Here is a 19,956-nt window from a genome sequence, read left to right on the forward strand (position 1 = left end):
GAAACATAACCGGTGCCAACACAGTTCCTTGCACTTGTCACTCTGCCAACTTGATTTAGTGTCTCTGGTTACTGTTCTCATTTCCCTCCCTTGTAAATAATCATTCTTCTCAATGTTGCTCCCTTTAGTCCTCCTCCTTTCTCGAGCTTCTACATAAGGCTTTTGTGGGGAACTTTATTGAATGCTTTTTTAGATCCAGGTATACCACATCAACCCATCCATCCCTCTCTTGCACTCCATCTATTACTCTCGTAGGGAAGCTCAGTAGATTAGTGACACAGGATCTCCCATTCCTGAACTTAAATTGCTTTTCTGTAATTATCTTTTCATCTTCTAGATATTACACCCATCTGTCTTTAATTACTATTTCACAAAACTGGCTTACAATACTTGGTAGTGATAAAAGTCTATAGTTTAATGGCTCCATTTTATTTCTCTCTGTATATTGGCACTATGTTAGCTCTTTTCCATTCCCTTAGTTAGCTTAGTACTTTTCCTTCCCTCAATGATCTCTTGATTATATCCCCACATGGTTTCTTCCATTTGTTCTCTGCATTCTTTTAATATCCATCCATGTACTTAATCTGGTCCCATAGCTTTTCTAACATCCAGCTCTTTCAGCAGTTTCTTGATTTCTTGGCTCTTTACTTGTATCTCTTGTATTCCCTCATTCTGTGACACTTTTGGTGTCACAAATTCAGTTTCCTTTGTAAACACAGATTGAAAAAAAAACTCTCATTCATTAGTTCATTCATCTCCTCAGTAGTTTCATAAATTCTTCCTTTCCTTTTTAACTTGTTTGTGCCATCCTTATGTTTCATTTTCCCATTTATGTATTTAGAAGAGTTTAGGTTCTTCCTTGCATTTTCTTACTATGTTACTTTCAAAGTTTTTTTTCTTATTTTACTATGTTCATTCCTTGCCTTTCTGTATTCTTCTATAGTATTTCTGTCAGTTCTTATCATTTTTCTTCTATGCCCTGACCTTTTTCTTTTTTACTTCTACACAGCTGGCATTATACCATTCATACTTTGCAATTTTCACTTTATAACTTGGTACAAAGTGTTACATCCCCTCTCTATATTTACTCAAAGATATCTCATATTTTTCTTGCACTATTTTACCTTCAAATAGCTCTTTCCAGTTAATTTTTCCATAAAATTTATTAAGTTCTGCAAAGTTTGCTTTAGCATAGTTCTGTCTCCCGTTTCTGTATTGTTCTTTCCTGTGCAACACTTTTTCCTCCTTTGGTACTATTTCTATTATCACATGATCGCTTCTTCCCAGTGGACTCAGACAATGCATACTTGGTCTACTTTCTGGGGTTTTTGTAAACACTAAGTCCAACTGTGATGGTTCTTCTCCTCTGCATCTTGTAGGCTTGTTCACTCACTGTCTCATTGTATTCACCATCATGGTTTGCATAAGTTCTTTGCTTCATGACTCAACATTTTCTTTCACTTCCATCTCCTCCTAGTTAATTCCTTTAGTGTTGAAGTCGTTTACAAAGAGCACTTTGTTACTTTTCCTTATCATTTCCTCTACACTATTTCTTGTTTCTAGTTTCTTGCTTTTAAATTTATTGGTCTCCCATGCATTAGTTTTTGGTGGTATGTCACAATGATTTTTCTTTTTTCACTTCCTTTGATCTTAATTAATCACAACACTCAAAGTTTCAGCCATTCTACTTCCTCAACAACAGTATCCTCTTTTACCAATATCATCACTTCTCCCTTTCCTTTTCTGTCTCTCCTTCATCTGCTATATGTGCTATATCCTTCCTTTGCAAATCCCAACTTTATATCCTCTTTTAGTTTAATTTCTGTTAAACATACCACATCTGGTTTATTGTTCTTTAAGTAGTTTTTTTAAGTTCCAGTAGGCTCAACACCAAACCATCTATATTATACATAATCTTTAAACTTCTGCTTGGTGATCTTGCATGCATGTGTGTGCGTGTGTGAATTTATCTGAAAGAGAGAGAGAGAGAGAGAGAGAGAGAGAGAGAGAGAGAGAGAGAGAGAGAGAGAGAGAGAGAGAGAGAGAGAGAGAGAGAGAGAGAGAGAGAGAGGGAGAGAGAGAGAGAGAGCAATGAACCATTGGCTATTGTCAGGGTCACTAAATGCCACTGTTCATCTCTCTCTCTCTCTCTCTCTCTCTCTCTCTCTCTCTCTCTCTCTCTCTCTCTCTCTCTCTCTCTCTCTCTCTCTCTCTCTCTCTCTCTCTCTCTCTCTCTCTCTCCACCCTCCTTCTTGTCCTATATAAGTTCGCTATATCAAGGATTTACTGTAAGAAAATGTATTTATAAATAACAAATGTATAAAAACATGTGAAGTGAATGAGTGAGATGAGAAAGGCTGGGCAGATGTTGTGGCACATGCTGTGTCAACTAGCGGTGAAGTAGCTGAAGCTCGCTCGTATTTCAGATTTTTGCTCACAACTCAAAGCAATAAATCATTGAAGTGACAGCTCCTATCTCAAAAAACTTGTAAGTTGGGGTAGTCATAAGTTGAGGTACCACTGTATTATGAATTTTAGATGGAAAGCTTTCAAGTAAAGTGGTATTGTTCAGGAGTTGCTGTCCCCAGACTCTGTGCCAATCTGCCCCTCCCACATTGCTTTTTTTCTTTCTTTTCTTTTTTTTTTTTATTTCTTAGTTTTTTTTTCAGTGTTCAAAATATATGATCAAATTTCTCATTAGATTTTAAATTTTTTGCTTTCCAGCTTAAATACGGTCAGGTCACTGCTGGCATGCAGTATTCTAATGCAAATGATGTCTAAGGGGGGAGGGTCAGTTTACTTCGAAGTTATATTCTAGTGCAGGAATTTTAAGACCTAATGCAGGGATGGGCCACAACTAGCTGCAGACAAGTCCATAATGTGGAGTAGGGTAACACTAATGTTGGGAGAATGAGTGTAGTGCCGTTGCTGCTGCCAGCCCTACCACCCTCAGTGATGCTAGTTTAGTAAGGAGAAAGGCTGGGTGCAGTCGCCACCATACACAATGATGCAAGCTTAATGAGAAGGGATGGCTGAGGTAGAGAAAGAATCAGCCTTTTTATGACATGCAATTAAAAGAATACATTGAAAAAAAAACCTGGTCAGCAGGTCTTCATATCTGTCACAGGTTATTCTGAAATACAAATGCTCCGCAAATCATGAACATTTAGACATAAGAGCAAGAGGCCTGGCTCAGGAAAAATCCCATCATCTTTAGCATCAAGATCAAGATCAGAGAAGCCATGTTATGTTAAAAGGATGTGTAAACAAGTGATTTCACTCTGCTCTGAGGCTCTTTGTGGTTTTTTCCATCCTTTGCCCTGCTGTGTGTGCTGTGGCAGACTTGCCATATGAGCATTTGGGGAATGCCTGATGGGTCGGTGTGTCAGTACCAAGCCCCCATCATGCTCAGCTTTCTTAGGCAAAACTATCTAATTAAGCTGTGTGTGGTTAGCTATAAAAAGAAGGGAAGCTAAAAGAAAATATGTGATAGTAGGTAATGAACATGGATAATAGCCATTTCATATATAAAAAGTAAATAGATTTTAAATAAATATTTAAAAAATGAGTGCATTTCAGAGGAAATCTAGAGAAATCTAATGAGAACTGCTAAACATAAAAAAATAGCCTGTATTCACAAACACCTTAAACTTAGCCTGCAATGGAAGAGCAAATGAAATAGACTGTATTCAACATCAAGTCTTCCTCTTTCTAACAGTGTTATCCAAACGTTTCCATTGCTTATGGAGAGACAGAGTTGAAGAGGAGAGACTTTTGGAGGGAGTGAGTCACTTGCCATGTGTCCATTTTGCTTGACTGGATATGGCTAGTGCTTAATGAAAACAGGTGCCCTCAGCTCTCTTTACACATGCTAAACAGTTTTGTCGAATTACCGCCCTATTACACTCTTACTAAGATATGTAGCAATGGTTGAGTGTGATGTGTAATACACATGGTGTTGAGGTCTAACAGTAGGAGGGAGGGGGGCAAAGGATCAGATTTGTCAGTATCACAATGACTGTGTTTAGCCATGGTGAGATGGGGGCAGAGACTGAGAGATTAGCCTAATTAGTTGGTAGGCAATATTACCTAAGATTGAACTACAAAAATTGACAAATAGCTGACAGGCATTATTACGTAAGATTGAACTACAAAAATTGACAAAAAGTAGCTAAGTTTAGCTTTTATATCGCAAAGCAGTTATAACCAGCTTCTGTCCTCTCCTGGTAAAGCAGTTATAGCTGCTTCTGGTCCTTTAAGGGTTAAGCATCAAGAGGAAGAGAGGTCACAAATTGTGGGCAGAAACTGTAGTGGTGACTTTTTATGTATATATTTACCTATTTCTATTTACCTAGTTGTGATGTGCAGGAGGAGATCCAAACTAAGCTCAAGCTGTATCTACTAGCATACTAGTGTGTGTGCGTGCAAGTGTTAAGGAGTTAACTGGGATGCACAATTTAAGATTGTAGCCTTGTAGAGGGTATATGCAGGAATTTTCTGTGTTGTCAAAAGTCCAAGGGAATAAATTCCAGTTAAAGGTCACAGTGTCACAATGTACAGGAGTGGGAGGGGCACAGGCCAATCAGAACTCAGGGACTACCAGACTTGATGCTCCTATTAGGTGGTTGGGTGGAAGCTGGAGGAACCAAGTTGAGTTTCCCCTCTCTCCCAATGTTTTGATGGTATGTATGTGTGTGTCAGGTCTATATTTTTTGTGGTTTTTATGGGGAAATATGAGTGATAATATTGTGGTGTGTATAGCAGCATGTCATATGATCATTGTCATACAGTAATAAAACCCTGATCATTGCTACAGATATGATTTGTGATGAGTTTTGCAGTGATGACCTTGAAAATGCATAGTATGTCACTGGGTGGTGTGGTGCATGGCAGCTTCTGTTATTTTAATAATTTTTGTGCTAGACAGTGATGATAATGGTGATTCTAAGTACATGATTGATAGTGACAATAGTGATGATGAATCAGAAAATGACGAATAGATTTTGAGCACATGCAAGCCCTTGAAATTGTCACACATGCATGCAACATGTTTAGGAGATTTGTGATGGAATCTGACTGTGGCTGATATAGTTAGTATGAGTGACAACACTGTGCTGTAATATCAGCATGTTCTGACAAGTGATCATTGCCAGGTAGTGACAAAACCGTGGTCATTGCCACAAGCATGAAGTGTGATGAGTTTTACAGTGTTGTCAATGTATTGACAAATCACTGTATTAAAAGGTAGATTTATGGATGGGGAGGACAGGTGAATGTAAGTAGGCATATTAATGATGTTATACTTACAGCATAATATATTCTTGCAGCTTCCTCTTGTTTAATTTTTGTTTTTATCATCTACTTGTGTTTTTTTTTATTTTTTAAGGGTACCCAAGTAATTTGTACTAGTATGCTTTGCTTCTTCAGCTGGTAGAGGATCTTGAAAACTGCAGGTACTACATAACTATGAATGGAATTGCAAGGAGTTGTTCCTCAGTTATTTGAATATTAGGGGAGAGGACTAGAATCATGTGCTTTTAACAAAAATTCCTTACAAAGGAAAACAAAAATGAACGAGATATTTTACAGTAAAGAAAATAATATCATTGGCTGCTATGGCGCTTGATGATACTTGTGCGTGAGGTCACAGGAGAGGATGCAACATATATCATTGTACCACTCAGTTATTGCCCCCTTTTTTTTTGCTAGATTTATGATCATCAATAAAAAATGCACATTGTGTCACCATTGGCCTCAAAATGCTCATAAAATTATGTAATCAAAAACAATTCTGGGGACTTACAACACCCTCCAACACTCCCTACCTGCAGAGGTTTGCTTTGGTCTCCACCCTCCCCACATACCACCCATCCCCTGCCCCACGGGGGCCACCCTGACTGAATAGTGTCTGGTCTGGTTCAGTCAGACCAGCCAGTCCATCCCTGAAGATGGTGACGAGTGGATGTGGTGTATGTGATGAGAGTGTGGCCAATAGGCAAAGGGCTGTGGCATGTGAGAGATGCATGACATGGTTTCATGTGGCCAACATGAAGGTGCTGGGCTTCAAGCTCCTGGTGTTCCTGTGCAGGCAATGCCTGAGCAAGAGCCTTAATGAATGGATAAGCTAAGATGATGAAAAAGAAGAAACAAAAATGAAGCAGAGCACCTAGACAGAAAACTTAGTGAAAGAGGCAGAAGTGCAGATGGCAAAGAATGAAGAGAAGAAAGACCAGGAAGAAGTGGTCAAAGTGACCAGAACAGATGGATGACCAAGGAAGAAGAGGATGGTGATCAAGAAAGCCCCAGTGCATATAAATAGAGACAGTATGGTGGGTAAGGTTCCTGACTATGTGAGAAGGGAAATTGAGTGCACCAGCATGGGAAGTGCTAAGATATCAAGAAGAAAATCATTGAAGAAGTGCAAGAAATGGAAGACCCAAGCATGCTTGTAATCCAAGGAGATGGCAACAACTAAGAAGAAACTGGTACTGAAGAAACAGTTAAGGAAGTGATAGAAGTGGTCAAGGTAGCAGAAGACAAGAAGATGTGTGTGGGGGATCCTGCAGTGCCTATGAGAAGGAATGCATTATGAGAAGAGCAGAGGAGCAAGATATGCATGGAGCTCATGAAGGTTAACATATAGTGGGTGGCAGAGAAGGGGAATGTAAACCTCCTTAACATGGACAGGTTCTACAAATGAGATAGGGTTTACCTCAACCATGGTGGGAATGAGAAGATGGAACAATGACTGACCAAGTGGATGAAGGCAAGGCAAGTGTGCTGTGTGGACAAGGCATGATGAGGAGGATCCACAGATGGCAGCAGAAAGCAACAGCCAGTAAATGTGTGAAGATTGGTTGTCTGAATGTTAGAGGATGGGGTGTTGGTAAGTTTGAGGATGTTTGCAAGAAGCTCAGTGAATGTGGAAGCTCAGTGTGGTCAGGCTAGGTGAGACACACTTGAGAGATAATTTAAGAATAGAGGGATGTGAGTATGTTATAATTGGAAAGGGATGCAAGACACGGGAAACATTGGGTGGAGGTGTAGCCTTCCTCTACAAGAAAGAAGACTGAAAATAGAGGAGATTGATGTGGGGAAGTGTGCAAGCAGTGAAGATGTGCCAGCAGTTAAGGTAGAATGTATAAATGGTCATAGCAGACCAGAAAATGGTGGTAGCTTATATGACTGTCATGGATGTAAGAGCAGATAGGGAGAACAGGAGGAAGTATGACATTCTTAATGAAGTTGAGAGAGAAAATGGAGAGGAAAGAGTTCTAGTAATGGGTGATATGAATGCACATGTAAGAATACTGGGAGAAAAAATGAACAGGAATGGTGAACTGCTTGGGGAATTTGTTGATGAAATGGAGTTGGAAAATCTGAATGTTAATTTGGCTGAGGGGTGTGTTACTTAGAATGCAAGAGAGCATGAATCAGCAGTTGACTACATGGTGGTGAATGGAAGAGTGTGTGGAATTGTGCCACATATGTGGATCAATGAAGATGGTATGGTTGATATTGTCTCTGATCACAATATGCTGGTTGTAGAGTGCTTGTTGTATGGTGAAAATGAAATTAAAGTGGCAAGTAAGAAAAAGAAGTGGAGACTGAGAGCTGTAGGGTTGGAGAATTTTCAGGTTGATCTGAGTCAAGTAAGCTGGGATGATGCAAGTGTGTATGATGTGAAGCATCTGAATGAAAAACTAGTTGAGGATGTGAGAAATACTGTTGAAAACTAGATAGGATTTGTGAGAATAGGCAGGAAAAAAGAAAACACATAAACCATAGTGGAATGATGAAATCAGACAGGTTAGGAAGGAGCAAAAGATGATGAGTAAGCAGAATAGATGGCTGAGGAAAAGAGGCATGAAAGCAGTGAGGTGGAGAATGAATATCAGAATCCATGGGTAGAATATGTGAAACAGCAGTGACTGACTAGCCAAATGATAATGGTAAAGTGAAGTGTGAAAGGAGTGTGATTCAATCTTTAAGGGAGAAAGACATGGAAGATAGCTGTGAATGGTAAAAGTTCATGAGAAGTGAGAATATGTCAGGCAGTGTTGGTGTGGAGAGTCTGAAAGTGAATGGAGTAGTTATAACAGAAGGTGGGAATCAGAGGCAATCAAAGAGTTCTGGGAAGAAGTGGGTGGTGTAGGTGAGGTGTTTGGTGTGAAAGATATGTGACACAGAAAAGGAAGAATGCAGATGAACTGGATAAAAGAATCAGCAGGGAGAAAGTGGAGAGGTGTGTGGGAAGGCAGCAAGTCCAGATGATACACTATGAGTTCTACAAGAACGATGGTGAGGTAGTGATTGATGGAATGACTGAATTATTCAACCAAATGTGGGATGAAGGGAGAGTACAAAGTCACTGGAATGAATGTAAGGTGATGGTTGTATTATGAAGGATAAGAAAGTGAGAATGACTGAAGAACTATAGGCTAATAGCTTTAGTGAACACAATAGACAAAGTCTTTAGTGGAGTGCTGAATGAAAGACTGAATGGATTGAGAGAGCCAGAGTAATGGCTGAAGAATAAAATGGATTGCATGTGGACAGAAGAGTTGAGGATAATTTGTTTGTTGTAAATGAGATGATTGAAAGAACGAATAATGATGGAAGTGAGCTTTACTAAAGTTTTATACAGAAAAAGCATATGATAGGGTAAACAGAAAAATTTTAGGTAGAGTTTTAGAAAAGATTGGACTGAGTGAAAAGATAGTAATTATAGTGAGTACATATGTGGACATGGAAGCTAAGTACAAACTTGAGAGTATATTGGGTGAGAAGTGAAAGAGGAGTTTGGATAGGATGCATTTTATCACCAACCCTAGTTAGCTCTATACATAAGAATTATCAGTCAGGATGAGAGGAATGGATGCTGGAGTAAGAGTGAGAAGTGATAAGATATGCATGTTATTGCATGCAGATATGTGATGGTTATGAGTGAGTGAGCAGTAGAGCTCCAAAGCTTGTTAAATGTGGATGGGTATGGAAGAGATTTTGGAGTGAGGGTTAGTAGTGAAACTAACAAGATAATGATAGTAAATAGATCAGAGGGAGAGAGAAATGAAGCATAGAGACATGCAGGTACTGAAAAGCAATAGACATGTAACTACAAGTACTTAGGGATTTGGATGAGTGAATGGGTGTGAAAAAACAAGAATGAAGAGATAAGCATAGTGAACCAGTGAGTGGATAGACTGGGAAATGCAGCAAGGATGAGTGCAAATAAAGATGATGTGCTAATAGAAGTGTGGAAGAGTGTGGCTGTGCTAGGTATGAATGCATGGAATGAAACTGGATTTTTTTATTTTTTTATTTATTTATTTATTTATTTTTATGTAGGAGGGACACTGGCCAAGGGCAACAAAAATCTAATAAAAAAAAAAGCCCACTGAGATGCATGGTCCCTGAATAGGGTCCAAAGTGGTAGTCAAAAATTTTCTTGAAACCTCCCTCTTGAAGAAGTTCAAGTCATAGGAGGGTTGAAATACAGAAACAGGCAGGGAGTTCCAGAGTTTACTAGAAAAAGGGATGAATGATTGAGAATACTGGTTAATTCTTGCATTAGAGAGGTAGACAGAATAGGGGTGAGAGAAAGAAGAAAGTCTTATGCAGCAAGGCTGTGGAAGGAGGGGAGGCATGCAGTTAGCAAGATCGGAAGAGCAGTTAGCATGAAAATAGTGGTAGAAGATAGCAAAAGATGCAACATTGTGGTGATGAGAAAGAGGCTGAAGACAGTCAGTTAGAAGAGAGGAGTTGATAAGACGAAAAGCTGTTGATTCCACCCTGTCTAAAAGAGCAGTATGAGTGGAACCCCTCCAGACATGTGAAGCATACTCCATACATGGATGGATAAGGCCCTTGTACAGAGTTAGCAGCTAGGGGGGTGAGAAAAAATTGGTGGAGGCATCCCAGAGAGCTTAACTTCATACTGTTTTAGCTAGAGATGAGATGTGAAGTTTCCAGTTTAGATTATAAGAAAAGGACAGACTGAGGATGTTCAGTGTAGAAGAGGGGGACAGTTGTGTCATTGAAGAAAAGGGGATGGTTGTCTGGAAGACTGTGTCAAGTTGATAGATGGAGGAATTGAGTTTTTGAGGCATTGAACAATACCAAGTTTGCTCTGTCCCAATCAGAAATCTTAGAGAGATCAGAAGTCAGGCATTCTGTGGCTTCCCTGCATGAACTGTTTACCTCCTGAAGGGTTGGATGTCTATGAAAAGATGTGAAAAAGAGCAGGGTGGTATCATCAGTGTAAGAGTGGATAGGACAAGAAGTTTGGTTTAGAATATCATTAATGAATAATAAGAAGAGAGTGGATGACAGAACAGAACCCTAAGGAACACCACTGTTAATAGATTTAGGAGAAGAACAGCAACTGTCTACCACAGCAGCAATAGAACAGTCAGAAAGGAAACTTGAGATGAAGTTACAGAGAGAAGGATAGAAGCCATAGGAGGGAAGTTTGGAAATCAAAGCTTTGTGCCAGACTTTATCAAAAGCTTTTGATATGTCCAAGGCAACAGCAGAAGTTTCACCAAAATCTCTAAAAGAGGAAGACCAAGACTCAATAAGGAAAGCCAGATCACCAGTAGAGTGGCCTTGACAGAATCCATACTGGTGATCAGATAGAAGATTGTGAAGTGATAGATGTTTAAGAATCTTCCTGTTGAGGATAGATAGGCAGGAAATTAAAGCAATAGGATGGTAGTTTAAGGGATTAGAATGGTCACCCTTTTTAGGAACAGGCTGAATGTAGGCAAACTTCCAGCAAGAAGGAAAGGTAGATGTTGACAGACAGAGTTGAAAGAGTTTGACTAGGCAAGGTGCAGGCATGGAGGCACAGTTTCGGAGAACAATAGGAGGGACCCCATCAAGTCCATAAGCCTTCCAAGGATTTAGGCTAGTGAGGGCATGGAAAATATCATTGTGAAGAATTTTAATAGGTAACATGAAGTAATCAGAGGGTGAATGAGAGGGAGGAACAAGCCCTGAATCATCCAAGGTAGAGTTTTTAGCAAAGGTGTGAGTGAAGAGTTCAGCTTTAGAGATAAATGTGACAGCAGTGGTGCCATCTAGTTGAAATAAAGAAGGGAAAGAAGAAGAAGCAAAGTTATTGGAGATGTTTTTGGCTGGATGCCAGAAGTGGGGGAGTGGGGAGTTAAATCTTGAAAGATTTTGACACTTTCTATTAATGAAGGAGTCTTGGGCTAGTCGGAGAACAGATTTGGCATGGTTCTGGACAGAAATATAAAGTGCAGGAATGGGACAATAGAATAGTGAGGATGGCACTGAATGCATCTATGTATTCAGCAATAGAAGCTTTGAGAGGTGATATTGGATGGAGCATGTTTAGGGAAAGTCTTACAAAAGTGACACTTAGATACAAGATTAGGCTTGAGAGAATGGATGATGCAAGAATAGCAAGAAAAGTGTATCTGTGGAATGAAAGTGGAAGCAAATGGAGGAAAAGGTGCATAAGAAAGACAGACAAGAGTGGATTACAAGTTGTGTGGGGAATTATAATGTCTAGAAGGAATCAAAATGAGTGTGAATGGGTAGTGACAAGAGGAGGTTGAGTTGGAACTGAATGGGATGTGAGAAAATGGAAGAGTGAAATAGACACAGAAGTGAAGTGTATGGGACTGAATGAATGGAAGAAAGAGATGGAATGAAAGAACTCTATGAAATGGTATAAGGAGAAAGAAGCCCCAGTGTATGAAAAGTGGTATGTTGAAACCTGGGTGGCAATCTTCTTTTTTGAGCTAGGGCACAGAGTATGGATGTGAATGCAAAGGATTACAGATGGTATGAGTCCGGCAGCAAAGTGTGCCAGATGTGTGACATGGGAGAGAGGATGAGACAGTGGAGCATGTAGTACTGGAGTATGAGAGGCATGAAAGAGAAAGAAGAGAGATGGTGCAATTGATTCTGAGTTGGGACATTATAGGAATGAAAAGGTAGAGAAGATAGTAAGGAATAGATGGTGCTGCTGTTGGGACTGTGTAGAGATGAATGAAAAGATGATTTAGCCTCTTAAGGAATTCATGGAGAGAATGTGGCAGGATATAGTTTGTTTTCTGCTTGTTTTGAGTGTTCTCTACAGGAGTTACCAGTCCTAAGGCTTGGCTCAGGAGCAATCCCAAATCACCTGTAGCATTAAGATCAAAGTGAAGAACTCTTCCTGCTGCACTGCTGCATTGCTCCATTGCCTTGAATATTATTTAAAAAACACACACTCATACATTTCTAAATGTGATGGTGCCACACTTCTGCAACATGCTGAATGTGATGACAAAACATGCACTTACACAGTTCTAAATGTGGTGGTGTTGCACTGTTGCATCACACTAAATGTAAGACAAAACAGACATACTCACACAGTTTTAAATGTGATGAAGCTAGAGCTCTGTATCATGCTGAATGTGAGATAAAGCACACTCATAAGGAGGTTACACTGCTGTGTCACACTGGATGTGAGGACAAAACACACACAATGTGGTGGCTGTACTACTGTGTTCATGCTAAATGTGAGGGCAAAACACACACACATCTTGGCAGCTGCATTGCTGCATTACACTGAATGTGAGGACAAAATATACACAGTGTGGCAGCTACACTACTGCGTCATGCTGAATATGAGGGCAAAAACATGCACAGTGGTGGCCACAACACTGTGTCACATCAAATTTGGTAACAAAACATGCACAGTGTGGCACCCACACATTAGCATCACACCAAATGTGAGGAGAAAACACACACTTGCACAGTGCAAGTCTGTGTGGCCAGCATAAGTAAAGGTTTTTCAGTGCTTTCAGTACCCTGAGTTTCATAGTTCTAGAGTTCAGTGGTATGGCTTGAAGAGGTTACTGTACACCCAAAATGTTTTACAAATCAACACTTTACAAATGAATGTCTAGAACCAAACTTGTTTGTAATTTGTGGTATTTTTTGTACATTGAAAATTTGTCAGATTTGAGGTTAGGCTTTCAGAGAGAATATGAAATTGATCTGAGAAACTTGTGACTAATAACAGCACGCACCCACAACTTGTGCTTTTCTCTTGAGGAGTAGAAAAACATTGTTCTGAAAATGCTTGCAGCTGCCAAAATGTGGTCCAAGCACACACACACACACACACACACACACACACACACAGATATATATATATATATATATATATATATATATATATATATATATATATATATATATATATATATATATATATATATATATATATATATATATATATATATATATATATATATATATATATATATATATATATATATATATATATATATATATATATATATATATATAAATAGAAGTAAATAAGAGAGTTTTCTCTGTAGTTTTTCTTGTTATTTATTTTGTGAAGTTGTACAAGGACATGATTTATTGAGGAAGAGAAAGCAAAGACAAATTGAAATATCACAGTAATGTATTCCATTCATTTAAGTTTTTATTTTAAATGAAGTCTTAAATTCACAGAGAAGACAATAGGTCACAATTTTGGTCTATTTTGTAGTTAATCCTAACTTTTATTGAGGAAGAGAAAGCAAGGACAGATAGAAAAATCACAGTGATGATTTACATTCATTTAAAATTTTTATTTTGAATGAAGTCTTAAATTCCCAGAGAAGACAATAGGTCACAATTCTGGTCTCTTATGTAGTTAATCTTAACCTGTCCCTGAAACCCATCCTGTTTTGAGGTTAGTAAACACTCTGCTCTCCAGCCAAGCACCTGATCGGTTCGTAATACAACATGTTTGTATTATTTCACATTTAATTCCATGTCCCCATAGTTGATTATCAGATCTTGTCTTCTCTGTCACTAATAATGAAGCAACAGATCAACTACATGTATTGTTGATAGTAATAGTAAAAACACTTATCTTTACTCACTATCAGCAGTCATGGCTACCACACCATTGCCATCACCACTACTCCACCACTATAGAGGATGATAGCCACAAGACCCCAGGCCAGCCTCCTAAAACATACGACCCAGCCACATACTGCCTTTCCTTTGACCCTTTAGAGGAAAGTACAATCATGGATGTCCTCAACACTGCAACCTCACAGCACTTGGCCACCTATGGGATTGGCAAGGGCATGGCCAACAGACTCCTGAAGTATCGTGAGAAGATTGGAGGCTTTCAAGAACTTTCACAGCTATTAGAAGTGGATGGGTTGGGTATAAGAGGAGCTGAAGGTGTGTGCAAATGTTTGCTACAATGTTGTGGGTCTGCGGGTGTGTCTGAAGGGATGTCATCATCATCACTGCTGCAGTCTGACATGGCTGATTTAAAGATGTTAATTGGCCAGAAGCGTCTTGTCAAGCCACAGTTATCAGACGCTATATTGAAGGTATTTGAATATTTGTATTTTTATTGGATTGATTTAATGAAGTCAAGCTTATGTATCATTTTTAAACAAAATTACATATATATACATGCAGTCACACTTTGCACACACTATTTTCTTAGTTAATGCATCCCTCTGATCTGTTGTTGTATTTGAAAGCTATTTCTGAACATTCTTGTATCCTCTTCTCCTTTGAAGTTTCTTGATATCTCCTTGAACACATAAATGTTTTTGGCATGAACTACCTCTTGCCTAAACCTATTCCTTGCATCAATATGTCTATATGAGATGCTGAACACTTTTATATGCCTCAGAGATCTTGGCTGCTTTAGTTTTTTACCATGGCCTTTTTAGATCAAAACAAGTCATCCACGTCAAATGACACAAATCCGTTTGTTGTTCTGTGCATTGTTATCAAATTTCCCCCTTTCTCTTCTTCAGGGATGGAAGGTTTAGTCTGTTCAGTTCTTCCTCCTATGTCAAATCCTTCAAGCTGTTCAGAATTTTTGTAACTGCTTTTTGTATTCTTTCAGTTCTTTTAATATGTCTTACTTTATGGTGTATGCGTGTGTGTTTGTATTTATCTAGTTGTATTTACCTATTGTATTGTACAGGGCATGAGCCAGAGCTCATTTTGTCCTGTTTCCACATCCATATTTATCCAGTTTCTCTTTAAACATGTGTACACTATTTGCCGCAACCACCTCTTCTTTCAGATCATTCCAGATTTCAATAGTTCAATACGGGAAACTGTTTTTCTTGATGTCACTTGAACATCCATTTTTCTTTATTTTCTTCCCATGCTCTCTCATATGTCTCTCTCCCTCCTCCATCTGTAGTACCAAGTCATTTCTGTCTATTCTTTCTACATTATTTATTAATTTGTATGTTGTTATGAGGTCTCCTCTTTCTCTTCTTTCTTGTAGTGTTGGTAATCCCATCTCTTCAAGTTTATCTTCATAGCTTAAGTCTTTCAATTCTGGTACCATCTTTGTCGCTATCCTCTGTATTCTTTCCAGTTTCGTTATATATGGAGCCCAAACTACTGTTGTGTATTCAGTTTAGGATGTATCATGCTTGTTATAATTTTTTTTATTTCTTTATCTAGATAGTTAAACGCCACCCTAATGTTTGTTAACAAGCTATATGTAGTACCAAATATCCTGTTTATGTGCCTTTTGGGTGATGTTGTGTCCTGAATCATTATTCCCAAGTCTTTTTCTTCATTACTTTTCATTATTATTTTTCCTCCCATTTTGTAGATCCATGAAGGTCTCTGTACTATTTCCTGTTTCCAACATGTGGCATTTTCTGGCATTAAAATTCTAGTTTCCATCGTTGGCTCCATGCTCCATGGCTCCATGTACGAGTATCTTGTCAATATCCTTTTGCAGCTCCTTGCAGTCATTTTCATCCTTTATTATTTTCATTATTTTTGCATAATCAGCAAACAGGTTTATATAACTATTTAGGTAATCTGTCAAATCATTTACATATATTTGAAACATAATAGGTGCCAACACAGATCCATGTGGCATCTCACTTGTCACTTTGCACCAGGTTGAATTAGTGTCTGATTACCGTTCTCATTTCCCTCCCTTGTAAGCAATCATCCATCTATCTCAATGTTGCTCCCTTTAGTCCATTTCCATTCTCAGACTTCCACATAAGGCTTTTGTGAGGAACTTGATCAAATGCTTTTTTGAAATACAAGTATATCGCATCAACCCATCCGTCCCTCTCTTGCACTCTATCTATTACTTTTGTATAGAAGCTCAGTAGATTTTGTGACACAGGATCTCCCTTTCCTGAATCTAAATTGCTTTTCTGTAATTATCTTTTCATCTAAATATTGCACCATTTGTCTTTAATTACCATTTCACAAAGCTTGTTTACAATACTTGTTAGTAACACTGGTCTATGATTTAATGGTTCCATTTTATTTCCTTTGGTATTTTATTTCCCTTGGTATATTGGCACTATGTTAGCTCTTTTCCATTCCCTTGGTACTTTTCCTCTCAAGAAGCTGTTGATTATATTCCATATGGGTTATTCCATATGTTCTCTGTATTCTTTTAATATCTATTCATTTACTTGATCTGGTCCCATAGCTTTTCTAACATCCAGCTCTTCCATCAGTTTCTTGATTTCTTGTCTTTTTACTTGTATCTCTTGTATTCCCTTATTCTGTGATACCTTTTTTGGTGCCACAAAATTGGTTTTCTTTGTAAACACAGATTGAAAACTCTCATTCATTAGTTCACTCATCTCAGTAGTTTCATAAATTTGTCCTTTCCTTTTTAACTTGTTCATGCCATCGTTATGTTTCATTTTCTGTTTATGTATCTGTGGAAGAGATTGGGTTCTTCCTTGCATTTTCTCTTTATGTCACTTTCAAAATTTCTTTCTTCTTCTCTTCTTATAATACCATATTCATTCCTTGCTTTTCTATATTCTTCTGTAGTATATCCATTCCAGTGTCTCATCATTTTCTTCCATGCCCTGTCCTTTTTCTTTTTTTTGCTTTTACACACCTGGCATTATATACCATTCATGCTTCCTGATTTTCACTTTATAGATTGGCACAAACTGTTGCACCCCCCTCTCTATGCTTGTTCAAAAATATTTCATATTTCTTTTACATTTAACTTGCCACAAACTGTTGCACCACCTCTCTGTACTTGTTCAAAAATATTTCATATTTTTCTTGCACTACTTTACCTTTAAGTAGCTGTTTCCAGTTTGTTTTTTCCATAAAATTTGTTGAGTGCTGCAAAGTTTGCCTTAGCATAGTTCTGTCTCCCATTTCTGTATTGTTCTTTCCTTTGCAACACTTTTTCCTCCTGTTGTAGTATTTCTATTGTCATATGATCACTTTTTCCCATTGGATTAAGACAGTGTTGTTACAACCACAGATTCTACCACTCTCACAGTGGCCTTTATCTTGCCTTGTTTCCCCAAGGCACCACCTACACAACTTGGTGCGGGGCTCAACTGGGGGTTACAAGGTCCTTCTGGACTCTTGCACCCTTTACACTGGGGGTGACAACACTGGGTTCCACTCCTCTTCTCAGCTACCACTACCTGGGTCAGCTTTCCTACCCTGCCTCCAGCACAGCATAGTGCAGAGCTCACATTCACCTCCACACGATCCTTCTGGCCTTCTGTGGTAAATTACACAACTGAGGTTGCCAACCTGTTTCACCTCCTACAGGCAAGAGAGCACCACAACTGCCAGATCACTCCAACAGCCAGGAAAGAATCGATGGGCACATTCTAGGAGTTACAGCTACAACAAGCAACATACATATGTAAGGATTATAATATTCTACCACCCTCACAAACAACAAGACATCCACCTACTTCCATAGAACACTATCTCCCTCTGCTGTGCAATATTATGTTTAGCTTCCCAGAAGACATGCCTTGCCCCCTCACAGGAACAACATGGCCCAGGGACGAAGAATACTTTACAACACAGTAGCATCCAGTAATCTTCTGTGTCCAGAACCTTTAAAAGAACACAGGAACACAGTAACATTTAAAAACACAACAAATATGACACAGATATGAACAAACAACCCACAAACAAAAACCCCTCTAGTCAACTGGCCAACGACTGAACCCGGAGGTGGGGTAAACCAGTGCGGGATGCCCTCCCACTCTGCTATAATGGGAGAGGGTTACAGGAGAGGGGATGGGGTGGTGACACACACACTCAGGGACTGAGAAGCTACAGGTCATTGATGCATTCACTTCCTGCACCTCCTCCCCGCCTCTCTCTCTCTCTCTCTCTCTCTCTCTCTCTCTCTCTCTCTCTCTCTCTCTCTCTCTCTCTCTCTCTCTCTCTCTCTCTCTCTCTCTCTCTCTCTCTCTCTCTCTCTCTCTCTCTCTCTCTCTCTCTCTCTCTCTCTCTCTCTCTCTCTCTCTCTCTCTCTCTTTTTTATACAGAATACATTAATTGTTTACAGAGTTCATTGTAGTACATATTCAGTGTAGTGCATATTACATACAAGTACAATGTTTTACAGGCTAAAGGAAACATGATTAGTGTGTCCTATCTTAAAGCCCAACTCTGATGCCTGGTGTTCTCTTGACGGCAGCCACGCGTTCACCAGCTCCTTGAAGCTCTGTGCTGTCATGTTGTCCAGGCGTGGCTGTGAGGCAAGCAGTCCATTCCACCAGGTTACATAAGTGTTGATGAATTGCCTCTGGTGGTGCCATGTTCTGCAGCGGGGCTGTAACAGTTCGGCGGGAGCTCGGGAGACTGATCTTGGGTCCACCTGTGCCCACTGAAGGGCTTGCCTGAGAGGCTGGAGGTGATGGACCTGCTGCTGATGTATCTTGTACATCACCGTGAGGCCTGCCACATCATGGCGGTGCTGAAGACTGCAGAGTCCTGGATGTTGTTGTGCGCTGCTGCTGTCCCTGATCAACCTCTCTGCACGGCCCTGGACCTTGTCGAGGAGGCAGAGGTGTTTGCATGCCGCGCTGCCCCCCCACGAGGCATGCATACTCCAGGGACGAGGGAACCTGCGCCTTATAGAGAGTCTGAACCCCCTCGCCATCAAGCAGCCATGACATCCTTCTCAGGGATGCCAGCTTGCCTGAAACCTCTCTGGCAAGTCGCTCGATGTGGGATTTGAAGGTCAGCTTCCTGTAGTAGGTGATCCCAAAAATTTCCACTTCCTCCTGGGACACCAGTGCCTTTCCTTGGAAGACCAGGGGCAGGGGCTCCCCTGGCCTGGAGACAGTGAGCAGCTGAGCCTTGTTAGGGGCAAATTTCACCTGCCACTTATTGCCCCAAGCTACGATGCAGTTCAGAGTGTTGTTGAGTTCAGCTGTGGAGCAAGGTTCTTCCCCTGCCTCGTAGCTGTGCGTCAGGGTGATGTCGGCTGCATAGGCCTGTGCACTGGGTATTAAGTTTAAAAGTTCATTTATATAAATGTTCCATAGCAGAGGGCCTAAGCAGCTTCCCTGGGGAACACCTGCTTTGATTGGGTGTACTTCTGACTCTCTGCCGTTGAGCACAACTTTCAAATGTCTCTCCCTCAGGGAGTCGGTGAAGAGCTGGAGAAGAGGCCCCTTGACACCTGCAGCATGAAGTCTTTCTATGAGAGCTTCATGTCACACCTTGTCAAAAGCTCCCTTGATGTTGAGTGCCACAGCGACAGTGGCCCTTCCTTTGTCCAGGGCCGTACTCCACTTCGCGATTAGCAGCAGGTGCAGGTCAGCAGCCGATCTGCCTTGTTGGAACCCGTACTGTCTGGTGCACAGCAAGTGATGGCGCTCAAGGTGCTCCGTCATTCTCATAGCCACGATGCTTTCCAACACCTTACTGAGCATGGGCAGCAGAGACACAGGGCGGTAGTTTTTCACCTCACTTTTAGAATTTTTCTTATGGATCGGAACAACCTAGCTGATTTTCCAGGTTTTGGGCCATCTGCTGCTCTGGAGACAGGGCTTGAAGAGAGAGGTCAGTGGGCGCGCCAGCTCCCCGGCACACTGATGGAGCAGACGGGGACTGATGTAGTCCGGCCCCACTGCCTTACTCTCATCCAATGAGGAGAGCAAT

At 40.1% G+C, this 19,956-nt stretch overlaps 1 protein-coding gene across 17 annotated transcripts in view; it reads left to right on the forward strand.

Moving 5' to 3' along the window:
- The window catches only part of LOC135103699 (uncharacterized), a 114,108-nt gene that overhangs the window by 16,741 nt on the left and 77,411 nt on the right, over positions 1–19,956 (forward strand). For 10 of the 17 annotated variants that reach the window (XR_010270167.1, XR_010270168.1, XM_064010283.1 and 7 more), the window contains exon 3: positions 13,926–14,384. Coding sequence is in view for 15 of the 17 variants with exons in the window: in XM_064010283.1 (XP_063866353.1) it covers positions 13,926–14,384 (459 nt within the window). In the remaining 2 variants the exon portion in view is untranslated. The remainder of the gene's footprint in view (positions 1–13,925; positions 14,385–19,956) is intronic. The other 7 variants (XM_064010289.1, XM_064010288.1, XM_064010286.1 and 4 more) reach the window with 1 other exon arrangement.

The sequence above is a fragment of the Scylla paramamosain genome, chromosome 9 (assembly GCF_035594125.1).
Source record: "Scylla paramamosain isolate STU-SP2022 chromosome 9, ASM3559412v1, whole genome shotgun sequence".
NCBI lineage: Eukaryota > Metazoa > Arthropoda > Malacostraca > Decapoda > Portunidae > Scylla > Scylla paramamosain.